The sequence below is a fragment of the Aquarana catesbeiana genome, linkage group LG07 (genome assembly GCF_042186555.1).
Source record: "Aquarana catesbeiana isolate 2022-GZ linkage group LG07, ASM4218655v1, whole genome shotgun sequence".
NCBI classification, from domain to species: Eukaryota; Metazoa; Chordata; class Amphibia; order Anura; family Ranidae; genus Aquarana; species Aquarana catesbeiana.
This window is the reverse complement of record NC_133330.1, coordinates 252,209,544-252,235,341: the sequence shown is the minus strand read 5'-3', so window position 1 is coordinate 252,235,341 and position 25,798 is coordinate 252,209,544. Positions and strand designations below refer to the sequence as shown.

Here is a 25,798-nt window from a genome sequence, read left to right as displayed (position 1 = left end):
GCATGATTGCCTCTATCCCGCAGGGTGGCAGGAAGCGTGACAGATCCCCCTCCCCGTAGTCTTTGTCTTGACAGGAATGGGTTGAGGATGGGGAAGAGCTTAAAGCTCAGGATTCAATGGAGTGCCCAGCAGATGAGTCTGCTTTCGAGCAATCTGGACAAGAAGATATCCACTCGATATCTGCCTCTGTCGCAGAGGTATTTGATCCTGACTTTGACCGAAATGGTTTGTTCTGCCTTTAAGTTGTCTCTTGCAGAGGTGACTGAGCCCCCCTGGTCCTCTTTGGGATCTCTGAGACCTTTTCAGTTCGCCCAGACTTTCCCGCTGCACCCCCTGTTGGAACAGGCGGTGTATGCTGATTGGGAACATCCCGACAGGACTTTTTTGCCTCTTAAAAGGTTTTCCCTTTTCTATCCCATGGATGAAAAGTTTGTTAAAAAATGGAGCATGCCAGCCATAGATGCAGCAGTCTATTCCTTAACCACTTCAATACAGGGCACTTATACACCTTCCTGCCCAGACCAATTTTCAGCTTTCAGTGCTGTCGCAGTTTGAATGACAATTGCGCAGTCATCCATCACAAATAAAAAAAGACCTAAAGTTTTGAAAAAAATAAAAGTTTGCTTTTGTTTCTGTTAAAAAAAATTTTGTAAATAAGTACGTTTTCTCTTTCACTGATGGGCACTGATAAGGCGGCACCGATGAGGTGACACTGATATTCTGCACTGAAGGGCACTGGTAGGCAGCACTGATGGGCACTGATAGGTGACACTGGGCACTGAAAGGCTCTAAAGATGGGTTCTTATGGGCGGCACTGATGCGGGGCACTGATGCGCGGCACTGATGCGCATCCCTGGTTGCATTGGCAGTGGTAGGCATTGTGAGTGGGCACTGATGGGCATCCCTGGTTGCATTGGCAGTGGTAGGCATTGTGAGTGGGCACTGATGGGCATCCCTGGTTGCATTGGCAGTGGTAGGCATTGTGAGTGGGCACTGATGGGCATCCCTGGTTGCATTGGCAGTGGTAGGCATTGTGAGTGGGCACTGATGGGCATCCCTGGTTGCATTGGCAGTGGTAGGCATTGTGAGTGGGCACTGATGGGCATCCCTGGTTGCATTGGCAGTGGTAGGCATTGTGAGTGGGCACTGATGGGCATCCCTGGTTGCATTGGCAGTGGTAGGCATTGTGAGTGGGCACTGATGGGCATCCCTGGTTGCATTGGCAGTGGTAGGCATTGTGAGTGGGCACTGATGGGCATCCCTGGTTGCATTGGCAGTGGTAGGCATTGTGAGTGGGCACTGATGGGCATCCCTGGTTGCATTGGCAGTGGTAGGCATTGTGAGTGGGCACTGATGGGCATCCCTGGTTGCATTGGCAGTGGTAGGCATTGTGAGTGGGCACTGATGGGCATCCCTGGTTGCATTGGCAGTGGTAGGCATTGTGAGTGGGCACTGATGGGCATCCCTGGTTGCATTGGCAGTGGTAGGCATTGTGAGTGGGCACTGATGGGCATCCCTGGTTGCATTGGCAGTGGTAGGCATTGTGAGTGGGCACTGATAGGCATCCCTGGTTGCATTGGCAGTGGTAGGCATTGTGAGTGGGCACTGATTGGCAGCTGCCTGGGGACAGATTAGTATTTCCCTGGGGGTCTAGGGGGCATACCTGGTGGTCCAGTGTGGATGGCCATCCTGGTGGTCCTGGGCGGCTTCCCTGGTGGTCCTGGGTGGGATCTGAGGGGGGGGGGCTGTGCTGATAAACAATCAGCACAGACCCCCCCCCCCCCCCCCCCCCGTCAGGAGAGCAGCCGATCGGCTCTCCTCTACTCGCGTCTGTCAGACGCGAGTGAGGAAAAGCCGATCACCGGCTCTTCCTATTTACATCATGATCAGCTGTGATTGGACACGGCTGATCACATGGTAGAGAGTCTCCGCCAGAGACTCTTTACCTAGATCGGTGTTGTGGGGTGTCAGACTGACACCCCGCAACAACGATCGCCGTGATGCAAACCCCCAGGGGCGCACAGCGGCTCAATATCCTGAGGACGTCATGACGCCCAGTCAGGTTATTGAAACCACTTTGCCGCCGCCATTCTGCTATATGGCAGGCGGCAAGTGGTTAAACAAGAACTTAACTTGTCCGGTAGATAACGCACAGGGCTTGAAAGACCTTGTTGACAAGAAATTGGAGTTATTATTAAAGGCTTCCTTTTCTTTGGTCAGTTCAGCCATTCAGCCAGCTGTTTCAGCAATTGGTATTTGCCAGTCCGTAAAGGATCAAGTCAAATGGCTGGATAGGCCTAACCAGGAGAATGATCTGCCTGAAGTAAGACAGATATTTCTCGAGCGCTGTGTTTTGCTGTTGATGCTTTAAAGGATTCAATACAGCAGGTTTCTCGCCTGGCTCTCTTGTCTGTACATATGCGCAGAATTTTATGGCTTAAGAAATGGTCAGGGAGCTTCCTTGTAAAAAGTTATTGGCAGGTTTCCTGTTTCATGGGGAAGGTTTATTCGGTGATTACTTGGACAAATATATCCAGATTTCCGGAGGGAAGAGTTCTCCACTTCCTGTGAAGAAAAGCACCAAACGTCCCTCGTTAAAAGCTCAGGGACTGCTTCCTTAAATGTCTCAGTGTTAGGGTGGTTCCGCTGCCAACAGGGCACTAGGGCCAGGGGCAAACCGCAAGGCAAGGGCCAGAAAAATCCCTGGGTCCAAAATTATTCTAAACCCAGCACCAAGCCCTCCTTTTGAGGGGACGCTCCCACTCCATCGGGTGGGGGGAAGGCTGTTGCAGTTTGCGGATGTTTGGAAAACAACAATTCAAGACGAGTGGGTAACCTCAATTATATCTCGCGGTTACAAGCTGGAGTTACGGGGGGTGCCCCCTCAGAGGTTTCTAAGATCCAGCGTTCCCTCGGATCCTCCAAAAAGAAACTTATTGCTTCAGGCACTACATCATCTAGTGCATCAAGGAGTGATTGTAGAGGTTCCGGTATTCAAAATTGTTTACGGTTCAGAAACCAAACTGGGACACAGGGCCCATTTTGGACCTAAGGTCCCTGAACAAGTATCTATTGGTACAATCCTTTCGGATGGAGTCTGTCCGCTCACTAATCTCACTCCAAAGGGTAGACTTTTTAGTCTCCATCGATATAAAGGACTCATACTTGCATGTACCCATCTTTCAGCCTCATCAGTGGTGCCTACGTTTTGCAGTAGAGGAACGTAATTTTCAGTTTTGTGGCTCTACCCTTCGGGCTTGCTACAGCTCCCCGGGTGTTCACAAAGGTCCTAGCTCCAGTACTGGGTCTTTTAAGGGCTCAAGGGATCCTGGTGCTCGGGTATCTGGACGACCTCCTGCTCAAAGATCACTCAGTACAGGCTCTAGAACAGAGCATAATATACACAGTGAGGTATTTGATAAGCTTATGCTGGATTATAAATACCAAAAAGTCAGCCTTGAGACCAGTTCAAAGTCTAAAATATTTAGGTCTGATTCTAAACACAGTCCAAGCAAGAGTATTGGTAATGAATATTATAGCCTGACTCTGTCCCGTGATGTATGAAAAAGAACATGGGATTTTTACATCATACTTACCTGTAAAATCCTTTTCTTTGAGTGCATAATTTGACACAGAGATCCCTCCCCTCTTTTTTAAGGGTTTACTGCTTGCTACAAAACTAAAGTACTTCCTGTATGGGAGGGGTTATAAAGGGGATCACTTTTTGTCTATAGCAGGGGTCTCAAACTGGCGGCCCTCCAGCTGTTGCAAAACTACAATTCCCATGAGGCATTGCAAGGCTGACAGTTAAAAGCATGACTCCCACAGGCAGAGGCATGATGGGACTTGTAGTTTTGCAACAGCTGGAGGGCCGCCAGTTTGAGACCCCTGGTCTATAGACCTTTAGGCTATCAGTGTCCATTCACCTGGAGATGAAGTATAACCCAGCAGGTAATGAATATTAGCCTGACTCTGTGTCCCATGATGTACTCAAAGAAAAGGATTCTACAGGGTAAGTATGACGTAAAAATCCTATTTTTTTGGGGCAGTTTCTCCCATTCCTCTTTGCAGGACCTCTCAAGCTCCATCAGGTGCACAGCCATTTTCAGATCTCTCCAGAGATGTTCAGTCGGGTTCAAATCTGGATCTTGAATGGGCCACTCAAGGACTTTCACAGAGTTGTCCCGTAACCACTCCTTTGTTATCTTGATGTGTGCTTAGGGTTGCTGTCCTGTTGGAAGATGAACCTTCTCCCCAGTATGAGGTCCAAAGCACTCTGGACCAGGTTTGTATCAAGGATGTCTCTGTACATTGCTGCATTCATCTTTCCCTCAATCCTGACGCTGAAAAACCCTGAGGGATGTATTGGCCAAGTGATGAGCGGTGCCTGGTTTCCTCCAGACATGACAATTGCCATTCAGCCCAAAGAGTTCAATCTTTGTTTCATCAGACCAGAGAATTTGTTTCTCATGGTCTGAGAGTCCTTCAGATGCCATTTGGCAAACTCCAGGCAGGCTGTCATGTGCCTTTTACTGATGAGTGGCTTCCTTCTGGCCACTCTGCCATACAGGTGGAGTGCTGCGGAGATGGTTGTTTTTCTAAAGGTTCTCCACAGAGAAAGGCTGGCGCTCTGTCTGAGTGACCAATGGGTTCTTGGTCACCTCCCTGATTGAGGCCCTTCTCCCCCAATCGCTCAATTTGGCCGGGTGGCCCACTCTAGGAAGAATCCTGGTGGTTCCAAACTACTTCCATCTATGGATGATGGAGGCCACTGTGCTCATTGAGACCTTCGATGCTGCAGAAAGTTTTCTGTTACCTTCCCCAGATCTGTGCCTCGATACATTTCTGTCTTGGGTCTACAGACAATTCCTTGGACTTTTTGGTTTGTGCTCTAACATGCACTTTTAACTGTGGGACCTTACATAGACAGAGGAAAACAAATATAGCCCAGCGCTCAGGATATTTTAAAAGCAAACTGCAACAGTCATAAATGAATAAATAAAATTGAGTAATTTAAACTTTAAATTCTATTTAAACTTTGCGAGTTGCCAACTCCCTTGACTATGACAAAGCGCTCATGCGTGAAACGCGTCGTCAAGGCAACCCCATGACAGTTACCCCAGCTAGAGACAGTCCACAGTGATCATCCATCCATCTGTGATTTCTGTGAAGCTTTCCCATCAGCCAGCAGTGTTTCTTCTTCAGTATTATCATCCCCACTATTCCCTCCTGGTCTGGTGACTTTTGATCAGTCCCTTTGTTTGCTTCATTTTTTTCATTGATTTTATTTTCTCCTGAGGAGCCCCAGGCCACTTAGGCAGATGTGAGCTCCATCAGCCTGCCGGCAGCATCATTTTCCCTCCTGATCAGGCTCTCAGAGTCAGCATTAGTTCTGTGCAGTGTCACCATTCCTCATTGAGGATTTTTTACCCCTGTGGACACACAATCTGGAAAGTCAGCAGTTTGTTTCCATCCGCTGACATCCCGGCGGCTCCCCCGTGCTGACGTCACCATCTATCGCCACAGAGCTTCGGCCAGGCTGTCCCCCTCACGGCGGAGCTTCGGCTCAGTCCTTGCCACGGTTATCATACAGCTTGTTGGAGCCGGCGAGCCGTCCTGCATGGTGCCAGATTCTCTAACCAACGGGGTAGTTGTGAGTTTTCCACTTTTGTTTTGAGTACTTTGTTCCGCTCCCACTACCTCACCCATTGCCCTCTGTTTTGAGTACTGTGTTCTGCTCCCACCACCTCACCTATTGCTTTCTGTTGGGGCATTTTCTGGATGGTTCTCCTGTGCTGGTCTCCTGCTGTTCAAAGGCTGACTCTCTTTTATTGCAAGTGCTTTTTACATGCTGGAACCTAGTGTAATACTATTTAATATCTTAATATTGTGTTACTGTGATTTTTTTTCTGTAAAAGTTTCCTACAACTTGGTTTTATTATTCACCAGTTACTGTTATTTTATATTTATTATTGGTTTATTAAATTACTCAATTTTATTTATTCATTTATGACTGTTGCAGTTTGCTTTTAAAATATCCTGAGCGCTGGGCTATATTTGTTTTCCTCTGTTATGATCTGTATCTACCAGCTACGGTTGGTCCAGCTGCACGGGTGGTCCTTTTTTTTTTTTCTCCCTCCACTCTTTTTTTTCATGCTACATGTATAGAAAATGTCCTAGTACATGGCATGGTAAATATACAAGTCGTATACCACATGTCCTGTTTGGAGCTCTCCAGGTAGTCTACCGTTGGTGCTGGGTTATTGCTGTGTTTTTCTTTGTTCTTCTCTGGTCTACCGGCAGCCTCTGTATAGTCACCCGGGGTAGCCTTGAGGGTTAAGTCCCCACCCTAGAGGAACTATGGGCGGAGGGCCATACAGAGGGTTATGTCCCCACTGCTAGTCTAAAACCACCAGTAATGCATACCCCCTTCCGACCCAAATCAACCTTCTTTCCAATCAATTCAAAGGGCCCCTACATTGAAACTTACTATCAAGCTGTATATAAAGACTTTCTATCATTATGTGATGATTCTAAGAGGCGGAAACACCAGAATCTGAGTAGATGTGAGAACGCGGCCTTGAAAGAGTTAATGTCCAATACCAAGATTATCATTAGGCAGGCAGACAAGGAGGGTAGCTTGGTGGTACAAGATCGTACCGATTACATCAAAGAGGCTAGTAGATTGTTAGCGGACATCAACACGTACTTGAAATTACAGTCTGACCCTCTTCCAGGGTTTCAACTGGAACTAAGGTCACTGGTACAGGAAGCTTGGCAAAATGGAGTACTCACCAATAAAGAAAGACAATTTCTATTACCATCTGAATGTAGTACTCCATATTTCTACCACCTTCCAAAGGTCCACAAATCATTGGTGGATCCCCCCGGGAGACCTATTGTGGTGAGCACGAATAGCTTCAGTAATGGCTTGTCCATGTATATTGATTGTTGTTTGCAGCCCCTTGTGTGCCAATTACCATCATATATCAAGGATTCCAACGATGCAATAAAAGCCCTTCAAAATTATTAATGGGAAGAGGGATATTGGTGGGCATCTTTAGATGTGTCTTCCATTTATACCGCTATACCCCATGAAATAGGCCTGAGAGCCATACAATATTTTTTGACCAGAAGTGGGGATTTCAATTTGCTACAATCACAATTTTTGGTTCAAGCCACTGAATTTTGCCTGAAACATAATTATTTTTTTTTTCAAATATAAGTTTATTCAGGTGCAGGAAGGCCAGGGGCCAAATAATACATTTTGGACATAAATATTCAACGAGGGCGCAGCCTCAATCATCAATGTAAATAACAAAATATTAATAACAACTTCCAATACAGAGTCTTTTACAGAGCAGCAAAGAAAGAAAAAAAAAACACACAAAACAAAAAGACTGTGGGCATGTAAAGGAATACCACTCTGTTTTGTTACTCATATCTAGTTGAAAGGCCCTTTTTTTTCCCCACCATTTTCCATTTTCCAAGATAAAGTATCTTTACAGTATAGTTAAAGAGAAAAAATTAAATGAAAGGCAAAGAAAAGGAGAGGGGCAAGAGTAGAGAGAGAGGGAGATAAGGGGATGGGTCAGGTGGGGGAGGGAAATGGGACACATGGATTCGGCAACCCACTATGTCCTGTAACTGTTACTATTGGTTAACCGTCTGCCGTGTTTCCTGGGTCTGATAGAAGATCACGTCCCTCATCCGAAAATATAAATAGCAACCATCTTGTCCAGGTTTTGTCATACAGCTCTTTTTGATTACGTGCGGTGAGAATAAGATCCTCCATGTTTCTAACCTCCTCCACTTTCCTGAGCCACATTCCCATACTTGGGGTTCTGGTCGTTTTCCAGAGAAGTGGAATACACGCCTTTGCCGCATCTAGGAGATGACGGGTCAGGGATTTTTTGTATGCCTTTCTGGACATTGTGGTTGCGTGAAGCAGGAAGACAGCTGGGTCAGCTGAGACGTGGCGTTCTGTGAACTTTTGTATGGTCTGTTGAATAGATCTCCAAAACCGTTCCAGCCTAGGGCAGGACCAGAACACATGAAGGATCGTACCCAACTCTTCGCCACATCTCCAGCAGAGACCTGATGAGGATGGGAAGAATTTCTTTAGCTTCGCGGGTGTGTTGTACCATCTAGTGAGCACTTTGTAGTTTGTTTCCTGTGTCTTAGTGCATGTTGAGGACTTAAATGTAAAGTGTAAAATGTTCTGTTTTTGCTTTGATGTAAGGGTACACTGTAAGTCTCTTTCCCATGTTTCAAGCGCGGGTAGTTGGAAGTTGTTTGGGGGGTTGTTTATCAGCTGGTATGTCAGTGACAAAGAATGGGGCAGGTCACCCTCTTCCGTGCAGTACAATTCGTAGGTGGACAACACTCGTTCAAATTGTGTCGGCGAGGGGAGAGATCTAAGGAAGTGGCTAAGTTGGTGAGCTCTCCAAAAATCTAAACGGAACGGGCCCTCCGGTCGCATAAGGTCCGTAGCCGAGACCCACTTACCATTTGTAATGAAGTGGGATGCTTGCGAGAGGCCCATGTTGCGTAGGGACCTAAAGATTGGATCGAGACACCCCGGGCTAAATTCAGGAGTGCCTAGTATTGGACGTAATGGGGAAACCGATGGGTCGAGGTGTAGTCGAGCAAAGAGCGATGCGCAAGTACGTATGGTAACCCCTATCAAAGGGTGCTTCTTTACGTTTTCCGGCAAGACGCCGTGACACCAGGGGGCCCTGTTTAACGGTACTGGGCACTGGCTCTGTTCTATGTGTGTCCATAGCTTCGTGTGTTGGTGGCGGTTCCAATCGATAAGTCTAGTCAGGTGGGTTGCTTGTTGATACCTATGGAGGTCCGGTACTGCAAGACCTCCATATGTTTTAGGTAGGGTGATTAGTCTTTTATTGATTCTGGGTCTCTTATGTGCCCAGATAAATTTAGAGAAAAGGGCACTGGTCTGGGTGAAATAATGCGAGGGTATATGGACTGGTAACGCCTGTAACAGGTACAGGAATTTTGGTAGGATGGACATTTTCAGGATGTTGCATCTACCAAACCAGGAATGTAGACCTGTGTTCCAAGTGGAGAGAAGGGATCTGACCGAGTTTAGAAGTGGAGGGAAGTTTAGGTCAAATGTTTGGGATAATTTGGGGGGGATGTATGTACCAAGATATTTTAGAGCTGTAGTGGTCCACTTAAATTTAAAGTTATTCTGTAGGGCAGCTAAATGACGCGGGGAGATCCCCACTCCCATAGCCTCTGATTTGCTAAAGTTGATCTTCAGATTAGATATGTTACCATAAGATTTAAACTCTTGAAGAAGGTTGGGCAGGGAGACTGCTGGATTGGTGAGAGTAAACAGCATGTCATCTGCATATGCTGCTATTTTCTGTTGTGTCTCTCCCATAATTACCCCCGTAATGTCTGGATGTGCACGTACAGTCCGCAGGAAAGGTTCCAACGACAGGGCGAACAGAAGCGGAGACAGGGGACATCCCTGGCGGGTTCCGTTCCGTATTGCAAATGGGGCCGACAAAATCCCATTAGCACGAACCCTCGCCGAGGGATTGGAGTATAGTGATTCTATCCAAGTCAGCATCCTGCCTCCAAGACCTATATGTTTCAAGACCGAGGTCATAAAACGCCAATCCACCCTGTCGAAGGCCTTCTCCGCGTCCGTGCTCAAAAAGATACAAGGTGTCTTATGTTGGTTAACTACATGTAAGATATTCAGGACTTTGGTCGTGTTATCCCTGGCCTCTCTAGTTGGGATAAACCCAACTTGATCCAAGTGAATCAGTGACGGGAGATATGTTTGGAGTCTAGTGGACAGTATTTTTGTAAAAATTTTTAGATCTAAATTTAGTAGTGAGATTGGCCTATAGCTACCGCACATCCCCGCATCTTTTCCCTCCTTTGGAATTACTGCAATATGTGCTAGCAGTGTGTCTCTAGGGATATGTGTACTTGAATCCAGTGAGTTAAAGAATTTGTGCATGTGGGCTCCCAGGGACGGTAGTAAGGATTTATAGTATAGGGCTGTAAAGCCATCCGGTCCCGGTGCTTTCCCTAGCTTCATGACTTTAACTGCACTTTGAATTTCCTCCAGAGAGATGGGTTCATCCAGTAACTCACTGGCTTCAGCAGGTAGTTTGGGCATTCCAGATTTACACAGATAATCCTCTATGTGGGGTTGTGATGTGGGTGTCTGCCGCAAATCATATAGGGACGAGTAAAAGTCTTTGAATTCCGTGGCTATCTGCTGTGGGAGAGTCATCTTCTGTCCAGAAGAAGACATTATGTGGGGGATATAATTTGCCAATTGTTGTTCCCGAAGTGACTTGGCCAGCAACTTCCCACACTTATTCCCTGATTCATAAGACACTCTTCTACATATTTGTATTGTAGCTTTCGCTCTAAATTGCATCAGCTCCGTGATTTTGTTGCGTAAGAGCAGAAGTTCTGCCTCTCCCTGAGATGTTTGGGCATGTTTATGTCTTGCCTCCGCTAAGTGAAGGTCCTTTAGGAGAACCGTCAGTTGGTTTGTACGGTCTCGTTTGATTCGTGCCCCATGTTTGATTAGGATGCCGCGGATCACCGCTTTATGGGCCTCCCAAACAATACCAGGGTCACTATCAGGGGTATTGTTGTGTTTAAAATAGAATTCTAATTCTCTTATGACATCCCTAAGGACCTCTTCGTCCTGTAGGAGGCTTTCATTTAATCTCCAGGTCTTTGGTCTGTCCGTAGTGTTGTCAGTCAGGGCGTACGTCAAGAGGACTGGAGCGTGGTCTGACCACGTAATAGAGCCTATCTTGGAGTCTCTAAGGGCATGCAATTGGGCATGTGGTATCAGAAAGTAGTCAATCCTGGAATATTGTTTATAGGGGTTAGAGTAAAAGGTGTAGTCACGTTCTTTCGGATGTAGGAGCCGCCATACATCAACCAGCTGTGCCCTATGTAATGTTTTAGAAATCCTTTTCCTAGTCCTAGGAGTGATAGAGGAGGTCCCCGAGGAGGTGTCCTCAGAGGGGATAAGCGGGACATTCAAATCCCCCCCCACTATAAGATGGCCTCTCGTAAATGTCGTTAGGTCTTCTAATACCTTACCCAGAAAGTTGTCTTGTTGGGTGTTTGGTGCATAGATGTTCGCTAGGGTCACCGTGATACCCCCAATCTCCCCCCTGAGGAACAGATATCTCCCCCCTGGATCAAGCCTTGTATCCGTACACTTCCATGGTACTCTGTTGGAGATCAATATGGATACTCCGCGAGTTTTAGTAGATCCATTCGTGGCGTGATACACCACAGGGAAGTGCCTACTCCGCAAGACAGGGAGACCTCCATCTTTGAAGTGCGTTTCCTGAATTAGGGCTAGGTCAGTCTTATAGCGTTTTAGGTCTTGTAACAACATGCGGCGTTTTTCCGGCACGTTCAGACCCTTCGCGTTCAAAGAGAGGACGTTCACCGAATCCATGTCTCCCGATCAGGGATGAGGGAAGGTAGGGGGGTAGAGGTAAGTGAAGGAAGAAGTTCAATAGATATAGAAACAGGAAACAGTATAGGAAGAAAGAGAATAATTAGAGACTAGGGAACCCAGTCTAGTACAAAATTTATTTCTAAGTAGGTAGCACACTAGTGCTAAGACGCTCTCTGGAACTGGTCCAGCAATCGAGCGCTGGCCTAATTAGGGTAGTGGAGAGAAATAGCCAGCAAGGAGTTCGCCGGCTACCCCTCTGCATCCCTTGGTAATGTGAAATGTGTCTACATTTATCTTATGACGGTCAAAATACAAATTTGAACAAAGGCACCAAATTCGGTTCTGGGAAAGTATGACATATATTTTTATTGCGTAAACTATATGTGTGGCTGTACCACTTATGTCTTACACTATTATAGGTTCCAAACAGCTCCTATTTTCTAACAAAGCAACATCAAAAACTGTGGCTTGCCTAGCAGTTAACTTAAACATTCTGCCAAAGCTGCACTCATGTACAATATGGCTATGTCGGGTGGGTCAATCAAAGGACACAGCTATAGAAATCCTGCCTCGATCGAAGACCTCCCCCACCCATCCTTACAAGCCAGGTCCCGTATCACCTCCCTCTCCAGTGTTATAACTTAAACATAGGATACAGGTCTGCTACCATCCGAAATAAGCAAAAAGAGACTCAAGTAGAGCCTTATACCTGAGAGGAGTGTCCCAATGTCCGGATGAACATATTAACACCATGCTTCTTCGTTGTTTCTCATGCTTCCGTTTAGCTCCAGCAGGGAAAGTCTTGATTTATTCATCGTGTGAAATGTTCACAAGTAAAGTATGTGCAGATTTCTCCGTCTATAGCTGGATATCTGCATTATGCATGTATGTGACATTGAGAGCCAATGTTTCTCCTTGGGAATTCTCTCTTGCTTCTCCCCTTTTTCCTCTTGGATCTGTGGCATCAAGTACATGTTAGAGGGCTTTGGGGTTTACACAGTCAGGACCTCTAACCTTTGCGATATAACGATCACCATGTATGATCCGAGGGGTCTCAACCCGAACGGAAGATCGGGTCGGGACGGAGCCGAATAACCACCATCAATCCGAGTGTCGGCATACTGCAGGCAGGCAAAAAAAACGGGAAAAACAACAACGAAAGATTTGCCAAACAAAGGAAGGGGACACAAAACTTCCTTCTAAAGAACGAACACATGGAGCTGCTTGTACCTCCGCGGAGACCCTTCATTACGGCTCCCTCCTTTCCTCTGCTGAGGGCGAGCGGTTCCTTCTGCGGGCTCTCTGCTGACGTGGTGGGAGCTGGTTTCGGCGTTGATCGTTGCCTGCTCGGCTCCTCGGATTTGGGACAAATGCCAGCCAGTCCGGCACCGGAATCGGCTCCGCAGCTATGAATTCAAAAAAGGCTGGCAGCTCTGATGGGGTGCGCAGGTTGAAGAAGGTAGATCCCTTACGGAACGTGACTGTCAGCGGGTACCCCCAGCGATACGTGCAGCCTTGTCGCTTAGCGAGCTCTAGAGCCGGCCTCAGTAGTGCTCTCCTCTGAAGTGTTGCTCTGGAAAGGTCAGGGAGGATTTTAATCATAGCACCTTCCCAGTCCACCTCACCCTGATCCCATGCTTTCCTCAGAAGGAGTTCTTTCTGGGTGTAGCGATGGAGCCTACACAGAACATCCCTGGGTCTCTCCGGAGCAGCCAGCCTGGGGCCAAGTGTTCTATGTACCCGATCTAACTCTAGAAGCGGTGGCGCCGTGCCCAGGAGCTTGTGGAAGATGGCCGTGACCGTCGTTGCCAGGTCCTCTGCGGTTGTGGTTTCAGGTATACCCCGCAGCCGCAAATTATTGCGGCGGCTGCGGTCTTCCAAATCCTCCAAATGAAGTTGTAAGTCCACCGCCCTGGCAGCCTGTGTCTCATGCGATCTCTCTAGGGCTAGTACCCGCTGTGTAAGGGAGGATACCGACAGGTCAGTGGAGTCTACCTTGGCTGTAAGATCTTGAACTTCTGTCCTCAGCTCTTGCATATCTCGGCTGTGCGCCTCCTCCAGTCTGAGGATGAGGGACTCCATGTCCGATCTAGAGGGCAAGGCCTCAATATCCGCCTTGGTGGGTAGGGTTTGCAGAATGCTCCGGAGGTCCTCCGGAATGCCGCTGTGTCGCTGCGACGAGCTCGCCATGCCTGTCCGGAAGATCTCCGGAATGTCAAATCCCGAGTCTGAGGTCGTGGATGTGAGCGGTGTGATCGGTAAGTCCAGTTCGCTCGTCCCGCTCTGGGTCAGACCACGAGGCGACGTAGCAATGGCGCCTGGAGATGTCCTCTGTTGGTCTTTGAAATATCGCTTAATCCCACTCCGGGGGGTCTGGGAGCTGGAACCGCTGGCTGCAGAACGTGTCCTGTATCTTTTAGTAGATATCATGCCTTGGATTTAATAACGAAAGACCGTCAAATCGAGGGATACCGAGGGGCAATGCCAGGAGCTCACATAGAATGCTTCCTCACTCGGCCATTGCTAAGCCACGCCCCCCGAAACATAATTATTTTACGTTTTGTGAACAATTCTATTTACAACGTAGGGGAACTGCCATGGGAGCGAACTTTGCTCCGGTCTATGCTAATCTCACCATGGGCTATTGGGAAGAACACAATATCTGGGCCAACAATCCGTTCGTTGAGCACATTGTCTTTTTTGGGCGGTACATTGATGACATTGTGATCATATGGAGCGGGAGCCCAGATTTGTTCTCCTCATTCGTGGCCCATTGTAATTCTAATTCTTTTGGCCTGTCGTTTACTTATGTTATAGATCCCCATGAACTCGTGTTCTTGGATCTGGTGCTAGTCCATGATCAACATAGGATTTTTACTAAAAAACACGTTAAGCCAACTAGCGGCAATTCCTATCTGCATTTTGGGAGTTGCCACCACCCATCATGGAAATGCAACATCCCAAGTGGCCAATTTAATAGATTTAGACGCAAATGCTCAAGAGTGGAGGATTATGTCGAACAGGGGGCAGTGATGAAAAAGAAATTCCAAGAGAAGGGTTATCCATCTGACCTCATCAATGACGCCTTCCTGTCCCAAATGAACCCCCCTCTCAGGGATAAGTGCCCAAAAGACGAATCAAGAACCAACCAGACAGATTTATTTTTACTTTTAATGATAAATATAAGTCTATAACTTTAAATTGTCAGAAAACATTTCGGTATTCTATGTTTGGACCAACGTCTTGCTCCGGTATTACCTGAGGTTCCACAGGTAACGTTCCGAAAAGCCCGTACTGTAAAAAATTTGTTAGCGCCTAGCAAAATAGTAAACAAATCATCTAAATCCCCCCTTGATATTAGATCTTATTTTCATGATAGAAAGGGCATATTCCAGTGTAAAAAGAGGGGCTGTCTTACGTGCCAATTTATTGCCCATGGCACCAAGACTATTACAACCAACACAGGCAAAAAATGAGATTAGGCAATTCATCACTTGTTCCACTGACTTCGTTATATGTTTTGCGTTGCCCGTGCAGGCTAGTCTACGTTGGTCAGACCATTCGAGCATTACGGGCTAGAGTGGGTGACCACCGTAGACTCATCTCTAAAGGGAGTGATGAACACAGTGTGCCCCGGCATTTCTTACGTTTCCACAACAAGGACATTAGGCATTTAGAGGTCTTTGTGATTGAAACAATCCCTAAGTGTACATTAACCAACAATGAGAGGTTCTCCCTGCTATGCAAGCGTGAGGTTTTTTGGATTTATATGTTTGACTCCCTTGCCCCCAAGGGGTTAAATGAAGAACTGGAAACAGGCAGTTTTGTGTAGAGTTTGTGAGATGCTGGATGTTTTTTAGAATAATAATGAAGTTATGAAATGAAACCAAAAAGATTTTTTAAATAAGATTTTTTGGAGAGATTTTTAAGATATCTTTAAGAGATTTTTTATAAAAAGTATTTAGTGACAACTAATAAAAATGTTTTGCTTGATTGTAAATTATGTGTTTTCTAGGATTTGTACCCTGAATGTAGATTTGAATATGTATATTTTATTGTGTGTTTTTCCATCGTTGGGGGGGGTTTGAGCAGCAGGGAGTTAACATTAGAGACCTTGTCCCCCCACAGTGGATTAACTACTATTCCTTTTTTTTTTTTTCCCTCCCATTGTGTCCCCTCCCTTAATTCACATTTATCTATTTAAACTTTGCGAGTTGCCTACTCCCTTGACTATGACAAAGCGCTCATGTGCGAAACGCGTCGTCAAGGCAACCCCATGACAGTGGCCCCAGCTAGAGACAGTCCACAGTGATCATCCATCCATCCGTGATTTCTGTGAAGCTTTCCCATCAGCCAGCAGAGTTTCTTCTTCAGTATTATCATCCCCACCATTCCCTCCTGGTCTGGCGACTTTTGATCAGTCCCTTTGTTTGCTTCATTTTTTTTATTGATTTTATTTTCTCCTGAGGAGGCCCAGGCCGCTTAGGCAGATGTGAGCTCCATCAGCCTGCCGGCAGCATCATTTTCCCCCCTGATCAGCCTCTCAGAGTCAGCATTGGTTCTGTGCAGTGTCACCATTACTCATTGAGGATTTTTTACCCCTGTGGATACACAATCTGGAAAGTCAGCGGTTTGCATCAGCTGACATCCCGGCGGCTCCCCCGTGCTGACGTCATCATCTATCGCCACGGAGCTCCGGTCAGGCTGTACTCACAGCGGAGCTTTGGCTCAGTCCTTATTGCTTATTATTGGTTATTATTAGTATTATTATTATTGGTTATTGCTGTGTTTTTACCTTATATAGACAGGTGTGTGCCTTTCCAAATCATGTCCAATCACAGGTGGACTCCAATCAAGTTGTAACATCTCAAGGATGTAAACAGGTGGAAACAGGATGCGCCTGAGCTTTGAGTGTCATGGCAAATGCTGTGATACTTATGTACATGTGATTTTTTTTTTTTTTTGCCGTCTTTATTTTTCACTTTATCTTTCACATTGTCGTTATGGGGTATTTGTAGAATTTTGAGGAAAATAATAGATTTAATCTATTTTGGAATAAGGCTGTAACCTAACCTAACCTTTTCAAGCTTTTTTACATTTCTTTTCATTTTTTGCTGATTTTGGGAATAACACACTTCCAGTCTCGGATAGCTCGAAGATATGGTAGCCAGGCTGGCTGGACTTTAAACATGTCTGGCCTCTGTTCATCTCCACTACATGGGGGATGTTGGGATTGGTAGGTTACAAAAGGAAGATAATATTGCTGTCCAGTCATCAATGGTAGTGGCAAGGACATTCATTTCTGGCAAGATCAACAGGTATTTCCTGTACTTGCTAAAATGTTCTTAGCCTGAAAATGAATACAGTGACCACACCTAAGGACTGCTAAATGCCTATTACGTTTCATTTCTGGGTTCAGTTATGGTTGACAAAGTGTGTATATTTGAAGTTGCGTTTTAGCCGTTACAGGATATTTTATTAGGTGGTGCATATTCGGCACTTATTTTGAGTTGTGTAATATTTAATGAGGCTGTACTGATGCAGTGTGTCAATCAGATATAACTGGTAAGCTTGCACTAAAATGAACAGTAAAGCTAGCCATACACAATGCCCCAGTGGGCTAAACAAGAGAAATCTTTGATTCCCTCATCAACGTTAAACAGAGCCCCCCTTTTTTTTTTTTTCTTTTTACCTGAGCCCATCCGTTCCAGCGATGCACACAAGCCCAGCGACTCCAGCCTCTGTCTGTCCTCATTAGATAGATTGATAGCAGCGGGAGCCATTGGCTGTCAATCAAATCCAGTGACTTGGGGGTTGGGGCAAAGTCCTGCTCTCTGTGTCAATGCAGCAGTGGGACTCGTGATCACACTCACACGGGTGCCCTCAGGGAAAGCGGCTATCTGCGAGGGCATCCTATGAAGAGGGGGAGCGCCGCTGGGGCACAGAGCAGGTAAGTATAGGCATGTTTGTTGTTTAAAAAAAAAAAAAAAACTTTTACAGTCACTTTAAGGCACAAACGCTGTGCTTTACTATTATGCAGGAAGCACACATAATCTCCACACTATTTCTTTTCTCTTGGACATGGGAGAGTTGTTTTGTTTTGAATGATTCTTGGTTATGGATCTAGTGGCATTACAAGCCAGACCTGACGGATACATTTCACATCAACTTCATTAACTTAATAAAACATTATAGAAAACCGTAACTATCTTTTCCCTTAAAAATGGTAACGCTAAGTTCCATTTCTTTGTGCAGTACTGGAAAAAAATTATTAGAATACTTAAATATTTAAAATGCTGTTAAGCTAAACAGCTTTGAAACTTTTCAATGGCTTTTTTCTTTTTTTCTTTTTCTTTTAGCTTTCCATCAACTTTTGTATCCAACAATAATCAGTCGTCCTTAACGCCTATGCAAAGTGTTCCTCTGCCATCAATCTCTGCCTCCGCTCCATTACCTGCTGCAAGCAATTCTGTTGTCACATCAGGCTTCAGTGAGCTGAAAGCAACAAGTGGCAGCAGAAAGGCCAGAGTTCTGTATGACTACGATGCTGCCAACAGCAGTGAACTATCACTTCTTGCAGATGAGGTAATTGTTTTGGGTTCAGCTAGTATCTTACTAATTTACTTATTTTAAAAACTCTAACATCTGAAAGGTAGGTGCTAATTTTAAAACCTTGTGATTAAATATAAATAGGGAACTGTGTACCTGATGCTTATGTTTAGTGCTGTCGGCTATGTGTGAGTACCTTGTTCATTGGACTGTAGTCACATACAGTGGTAAGAAAAAGTATGTGATCCTCATATAATTCACACTAGACAAATACAATGTGTTTAAGAACAAACAATTCTACCTTAATGTGTTTTCATACATTCAAAGTGCTGAAGGAAAAAAGTAAGTGAACCCATAGAGTAATAAAATTAGTGTAAACTCCTTTTAATAAGAGGCACTCAAACATTTTAACCCTTTCATGCTGACTGTACGCAAATTTGCATTCATGACTTGTAGGGGTTAAACCAGGGTGATGCCTGCAGCTGCCCCTGTCCCCACATGCTCACACACCAAAGAAAACGCATATGTAAACGGTGTTCTAATGACACATGTGAGGTATCACAGTGATCGTCAGAGTGAGAGCAATAATTCTAGCAAAAGAGCCCCTCTGTAAATCTAACCTGGTAACCATTATTTTTTTTTAAATCGTCGCCTATGGAGATTTTTAGGTACCATAGTTTGCCGCTATTCCATGAGTGTGCGCAATTTCAAAGCATGGCATATTGGGTACCTACTCGGCATAACATCTTTCACATTATACAAAAAAATTGGGCTAACTTTACTGTTTAGTTTGTTTAGTTTTTTTTTTTTTTTAATTCATGAAAGTGTATTTTTTCCCAGAAAATTGCATTTGAAAAACCGCTGCACAAATACTGTGTGACATAAAATAATGCAACTATCACCATTTTATTCTCTAGGGTTTCTGCAAAAAAAAAAAAAAATCTATAATGTTTGGGGGTTCTAAGTAATTTTCTAGCAAAAATACGGATTGTTTACTGATTGGTGAATGGTTCTTTAAATATCTTTGTTCTATACTTTGTCACATGCCTGATGAACGGGTCCTGCGTGGCTCCAAAATGTTGCTATCCGCTGTAATGTTGTGATCGCTGATTAAGAAACTTTGGACCCACTCTGGAGATCCTTGGTGTGCTGGTGACCATTTTTGTTTTGACTTAAAACAGTTCCAGCCCCACTTGCGCAGCCATTTAACAGGAACGTGTGCGTTGGGATTAGTACGTTAGATGAGGATAAGTTCAGATTTTATGTCAAATTACTGCAGAAGACCCATTAATTCAGGGGGTTCATTTACTTGCCACTGTATATATTAGTCCAAATCCACTGTACGCATCAGTGTGTTATAATTCTGGCTAAAATGTCATTAGAATTTCTATGAAATGCCGTAAAAGTAGAGGAGATATATATTTTTGGAAGATTTCCACTTCCTGTTCTGTCTCTTGGACATAAAGGAAAGGGAACTCCCCAATGGGACATTAAAGAACATTAAAGGGGTTAAAGTCTCAGCAGCTTTGTTTATAGCTAATTGCAAATGTTGAACGAAATCTTCAACATTTTGACTACAAAAATATTCTCCCAGAAAATATTAAGCAGAGCGCACTTTACCCCCTTTAGCACACGTGCAAAAAAATGGGTATAACTGAAAATTAGATGGCACCAGCAAGTAAACAAACCATTATCTATGCATGTAACCAGGTTTGTCGTCGCCTCCCCCCCCCCCCCCCAAAAAAACTAAGATATATAAAATACTAGGGGGTTTCAAAATAGAGAGCATAACTCATTGCTCTGTCAAAGATTAATCTAGCAACTTCAGGCAACCCTATCCTTTATTATTACTGGCCTGCACTTTGCAATAAAAGGAAAGATATGTATGTTTAGGTCCTAAATGGCTTCTATATATACGATACATGAGATAGCAAAAAGGTGTATATGTGGAAGCCATTTAGGACCTAAACACACATTTCCACTTCTACTGCATAGTGCAGGTCAATAATTAAAAAGGACAGGGATGCCTGAAGTTGCTGGATTATTCTTTGAGGAGACAATAAGTTATGCTCACTGTGCTGTAACACCCTTGTAATCAGCGATCAGCCATAATTTTATGACCACCCACCATAACCCATTGTGGTTTGGACTCCACTAAGACTCTGAATGTAGGCTGTGGTATCTGGCACCAAGCCGTCAGTAGCACATCTTTTAAGTCCTGTAAGTTGCGAGGTAGCACACCCCACAAATACTCAATTGGTTTGAGATTTGAAGGCCAAGTCAACACCTTGAGCTCGGTGTTGTGCTGCTCAAACCATTCTTGAATTCATCAGACCAGGCCATCTTCATCCATTTCTTGTGGTCCAGTTCTGATGCTCATGTGCCTATTGTAGGAGCTTTTGGGTGTGGACACTGGTCAGCATGAGCACCCTATCAGGTCATTGGCTACACAGCCCGATATGCAACAAACTGCGATGCACAGTGTTTTTCTTTCTATCGGAAAAAGCATTAACTCTTTCAGCAATTTTGAGCTACAGTAGCTCCTCTATTGGATTGGACCATGCAGACAGCCTTCGATTCCAACGTGCGTCAGTGAGCCTTGGCTGCCCATGACCCCTTTTGCTGGTTAGCTGGCTTTCCTTCCTTGGACCACTTTTGGTAGGTCCTGACCACTGCAGGCCAGGAACATCCCATAAGAGCTGCAGTTTTGGAATTGCTCTCACCCTGTCTAGCCATTACAATTTGACTCTTGTCAAAGTAACTTAAATCCTTACACATCTCAATTTTTTTTGCTGACAACATGTTGACTTGCTGCCTAATATATCCCACCAAATTTCAGATGCCATTGTAACAAGATAATCAATGTTATTCACTTTACCGGACAGTGGTCATAATGTTATGGTTAATCAGTGTATTATCTTTATTTTGATGTATAACCTTTTAATTGATTAAATGAAACGCGTAGTAAATCCTTATGTTTTCTTTATTTTGGTCAGGTCTGATAACTAAAAAAAAAATATATAAATGGGTCTTATAAGTAAATATTTTACCCTGGAAGGGGAGCTCTATTCTTCTTTACACACATTTTCAAAGCTATCCTTATTTATTTTGGTGACTACAGCCTATTTAGAGTTCAGTAGCTCAAGCTTACGTTTGTGCACACAAATGTAATTGCAAGGACTCATCTTTTTTGCCTGTGTATATGTGTAGAGGACTCCTTTCAAACGTTTAGTCAAAGTGTAAGAAAGTAAGGCCCGTTTCACACTGCTGCAACTTGAAAACTGCACGATTTTGATGTGATTTCAGGGAATGCCTGTGTAAGTCTATGGACCTCAACTTGCATCAAAGTCGGACCAAAGTAGTACAGGGACTACTTTTTAAAGTTGGTGCGACTTGAAGTCACACAGATATGAATGCTTATTATTGGGACTCATGGGGTACAACTTTTCATGCGAGACTGTCCAAAGTCGCAGGAAAAAAAATCACAAGTGTGAAAGGGGCCTAAGTCTCTCCTGCTGCGATCTCTCAGAAAATATTTAGTGCCCTATGAATACTGTGTCATGCCTGTGATGTGCATTAAATGGTTATTTGTGAAACAAAGATTACGTATTTATCATTAGTATGCTATTATTAGTATTTTATATTATTAGTATATGATATGATTAGTATTATATGCTATAGCTTAAAAGCCTATAAGCTCAATAAAGCTAGATTCCCTTTTACGGTTTATGATGCTGATCACCAAAGTCTTGGCCAACCCCTTGCTTTGCTGTGAGTAGAAAAAAGGTAACCACTGACCTTGACCCTGATTTGTTTTCACTGGTGTCTCACTTTACTAAATGTTTATAGAACAGAGACTCAAAGTACTGAACAGAGACTGCCAGGTAGCTAGTATTGTAAGAAATGGCAACTCACATGGCTCCTCCCAAGACAGGTGTCCTCTGACTATTAAAAATTGGGTAATAGCCAGGTTTACTTTGTTGTGTTGATTTGTAATAAGCAGCCCTGCCAGGATAGTGCGACACCTGGCCTGGAGCCCAGCCCTCCATTCTAAGCCAGTGTACTGGTTCTTGGCTTCTTCTATATGACTGCATGCTTTTTGACAGCCAGGTCACAATGACATTACAGCGTACTACACAGTGAGCTAGGATGCTGCATATGTTACAATACCTGTGAAAAAAAATAAATTTCAAATACCTCTTCACAAACTTGCATGACAATATAACCTAAAATTGCTACTTCTAATTAACATATATATTTTCTTTCTTCTAGGTCATAACTGTCTATAGCATGCCTGGGATGGATTCTGATTGGTTGATTGGAGAGAGGGGCAACCAGAAAGGCAAAGTGCCAATTACCTACCTAGAGCTACTTAACTAACTGACTTGTTTTTTAATCTCTCCTGAAGTGCCGATTTTCAGCAAATAAATATTTATATGCAAATAGCTTGATGTAAAGCAAATGTAAAGATCTTCCAGATATAAATGTCTTAAAAGAATTTCAGCCATATAAACTGGCTTTTGGCTGTACTGCCAATTTTCTTGCATGAAAAACCCTCAAGTCACGTAACATTTTGTGTTTGGCTATTATGGACTTGACAATTTTGTACTGACCTAGTGTCAATATTAACAAACTTCTGCCATGCGTTGGAGGGGGGGGGCGTGATAACTTTCTACTCCATTTTTGTGATTGGTGAATGGCTTTTTATTCTTTTTCCTCCTTCGTCAAATGTAAATGTTGTGCCAAATGTTTTATACTAATGTTATATAACAAAGAGAGGCTGTGACATTCCCTAGTTAGCAAAGAACTATCAGGTATGTTTGGCGGTGTTTAAACACTTTACATGGTTTCATTAGCTGGTCTCTAATTGCTACCTGTTTCAGGCCCTGCATTACTTTATACTAACAGGTTATCTGCTTTGTGGGTTTACTATGGGGGTCTCCAAACTTTCTAGGCAAATGATCAGTTTATTGTCCTTCAGACTTTAGGAGGGTCGGGTTGTGACTGAGTAGAAAATGCCTCAGACTTGGTGATCAGAGGGGGTAAAAAAAATTGCATAACATCACCTGTGGGTGGTAGGATGAGGAACAGTGCCTTATTGATATAAGTGGGAAGAATAATTTCCATTGTTAAGGTCAGTGGGAGGAATGGTGCCCCACTACGGGGGAATAGTGCCCCATCCTTGGTGTCAGTGGGAGGAATAGTGCCCTATCATTGGTATTAGGGGGAGTTGTAGTGTCCCATTATTAGTATTAGTAAGAATAATCCTCATTATTTGTGTCAGTGGGAAGTATAGTAGCCCAACTATGGTGTCGGTAGTATGAATAGTGCTTCATCTTTGGTGTCCGTAAAAGGAATAGTGCCCCATAGTTGGTGTCATTGGGCTGTATAGTGCCTTGTATCAGTGGGAGGAATAGTGCTTTAAGGGCCAGATAAAGGCAAGCAAAGAGCCACATCCGGTCTGCAGTTTGGAGACCACTGGTTTACTACACCAAACCAATTTTCACATTGGAACACGTTACACTTTTTTAAAATGTAACACTTAAATGGTAGTCTCCACCACCCCTGCAAGCCCCTCTCAGTCGTTTACATACCTGTTCCTGATCCAGTGAGATATGGCTGCCTGCTTTGTACACATGCACTCTGCGCTCCTATTCATTTCTATAGAGTGATTCCAAGTACATGGTCATAATCTGCAACTCCCTGGGAATGACTGGCTTTATAGGAACAAATAGTAGCGCAAAGGGCATGTGCAGCCATGGCCAGGAAATGTTTTTAATCTGCATTTGTAAGCCATATTTTACTGGATTAGGTCAGTATAAGACTGTGTGTGTGTGTTAATGGCTACTATATAAAGATGCAGTTACACTTTAAAGAAGCATTTAGAGTATTGATGCATATGATATGCATTCATCATGAATTTTCCTGTACGTTTACACTGACTTCTATGGAGTAATAAAAGCAAAGCACAGACTAATCTTTTAGTCTGATGTCTGTGTGTCTTTTTGCCTTGCATTTCACATTATTGAAGCACAGTCTAAAATTCTATTAGTGTTACTATGTCAGCATGTCCGATTATGCACCACGAAAAGCTTCACGCAGCTGTTTACCCAAATTGCCATTCATTCAGATACGTGAAAAAGGCTGTGCTATATTTCATTTGTAAGCTCCATGGCCCTGTCAGACAAGCAGGAGATTGTCCATTCGTTTGGATGTGGCAGAAATTACTCAGCATGCACTAAAATGATGTTGGAAACTTTGTAGTATGTTTCTTTCTTTTTGTCTGAACATCGTGCTGGAAGCATTCTTCTAACAGCAAGCTTGGATGCAACCTGTAAAACATAAAGGAGCTGATATTGCTGACCTGTTTTTGAAGGTCCAAGTAACAGCACCTTGGAGTCTCCCTGCACTGGATCTCTGCTATGCATGTGTTAGTTCAGGCTCAGATTCCTGAAGCAAGAGTGATGGGTGATTAGTGTGCCACGGTGAAACAGGGTATGTCATTTGTTAAACCAGGCCTTATTGTGGATGGAGTGCAAATTAGAACGTAATTAGAAAGGACAGGCCAATAATTTCCACTACTGGGTACGCTTCATATCACGTGGATGATTCTGGATTTGTCCTCTTGATCTTTTAATGCCTGGTTTGCAGGCACATGAGCAGTGCCTGAGGAAGGGAAGTGTTACGAAGTCAAGTTACATCCTCTATGGCAAAGTCAACCTTCAAGGGAGCTACAATTACAAGAAGACGTTAGTTTACTTCACCATAATAAAAGCTGAAGAAGTACTGGGAATCATGCCCATATTTGTGAGTCAACCCAATCCTGGAATTTCGGTTTTAAATTAAGCCAAAGAGTGGAAATTGGGGTACCAGAACTACATTGGAACCTGCTGGGTGATGTGTATTTTTAGACATCTTGAAGCGGAACTCACAGAAAACATGTTGGTCTTTGACTATCATGCATGCATCTGTCTATGTTTTACTGACCTGGTGTCAACATATCTAAAAATGGTGGACTTTTTCTGATGGTGGACATGAACTGTTTTTATTTACATAGGAAGCTTCAAATTCAACTCAAGAATATTATTTTAACCTACTGAATGTATATGGGGGTTTAAGAGCACACCACCAACACACTCCATTTTGTATTGTTTTATAAATATATTTAAAATTTCTTTAGATTAAATATAGAAACTAAAATTGCTTTAATACATTAAGCATATCAGACCAAACACATTTAAAACTTGTGTAAATTGGACTGTAAAATAAAAAAAAAAAACAAGTTTTTGTTTTGTCTTAAATGTTTTGTTCAAATTCTTGTTTCTGTGAAGGTTTGACTTTCATATGGGTGTTGAATATGTTCATGAACATGTTTTAAGAGCACATGTACAGCAGTCACATTACGGTAAGGAACATTACTTTCATTTGTGTGGTGCGGTGCCATGCATTGTGCAGCACAGTACAGCGCACAATGGGGGAGTTTTTCAAAACTGGAGCTGCTGTGCATGGAAACCAATCAACTTCGCTCCTCAGCTTTTTCAGTTTAGGCTTTGAAAATGAAAACTAGAAACTGGTTTCCATGTACAGCTGCTCCCGTTAAAATTTCCCTCAGTGTTTTCTGTGCTGTGGAAAAATGCAGTCTGCACCTATTTATTTTTTTTATAAACTTTTTCAATTACAGTAAGGAACATTGCTTTCATTTGTGTGGTGCGGTGCCTAATGTAGAGCTCTGCAGTGCACAAAAATGCATCCATGGGCCCTTAAGGG

The 25,798-nt window shown here is 43.9% G+C and overlaps 1 protein-coding gene across 3 annotated transcripts in view; it reads left to right on the top strand.

The window, feature by feature from the left end:
- Nucleotides 1-25,313, top strand: part of SH3GLB1 (SH3 domain containing GRB2 like, endophilin B1) — a 130,267-nt gene extending 104,954 nt beyond the window's left edge. For all 3 annotated transcript variants that reach the window (XM_073593196.1, XM_073593197.1, XM_073593198.1), the window contains 2 exons: nt 17,842-18,067; nt 22,304-25,313. In XM_073593196.1, the coding sequence (XP_073449297.1) occupies nt 17,842-18,067; nt 22,304-22,411 (334 nt within the window). In that variant the 3' untranslated portion in view covers nt 22,412-25,313. The remainder of the gene's footprint in view (nt 1-17,841; nt 18,068-22,303) is intronic.
- Nucleotides 25,314-25,798: the final 485 nt, after the last annotated feature.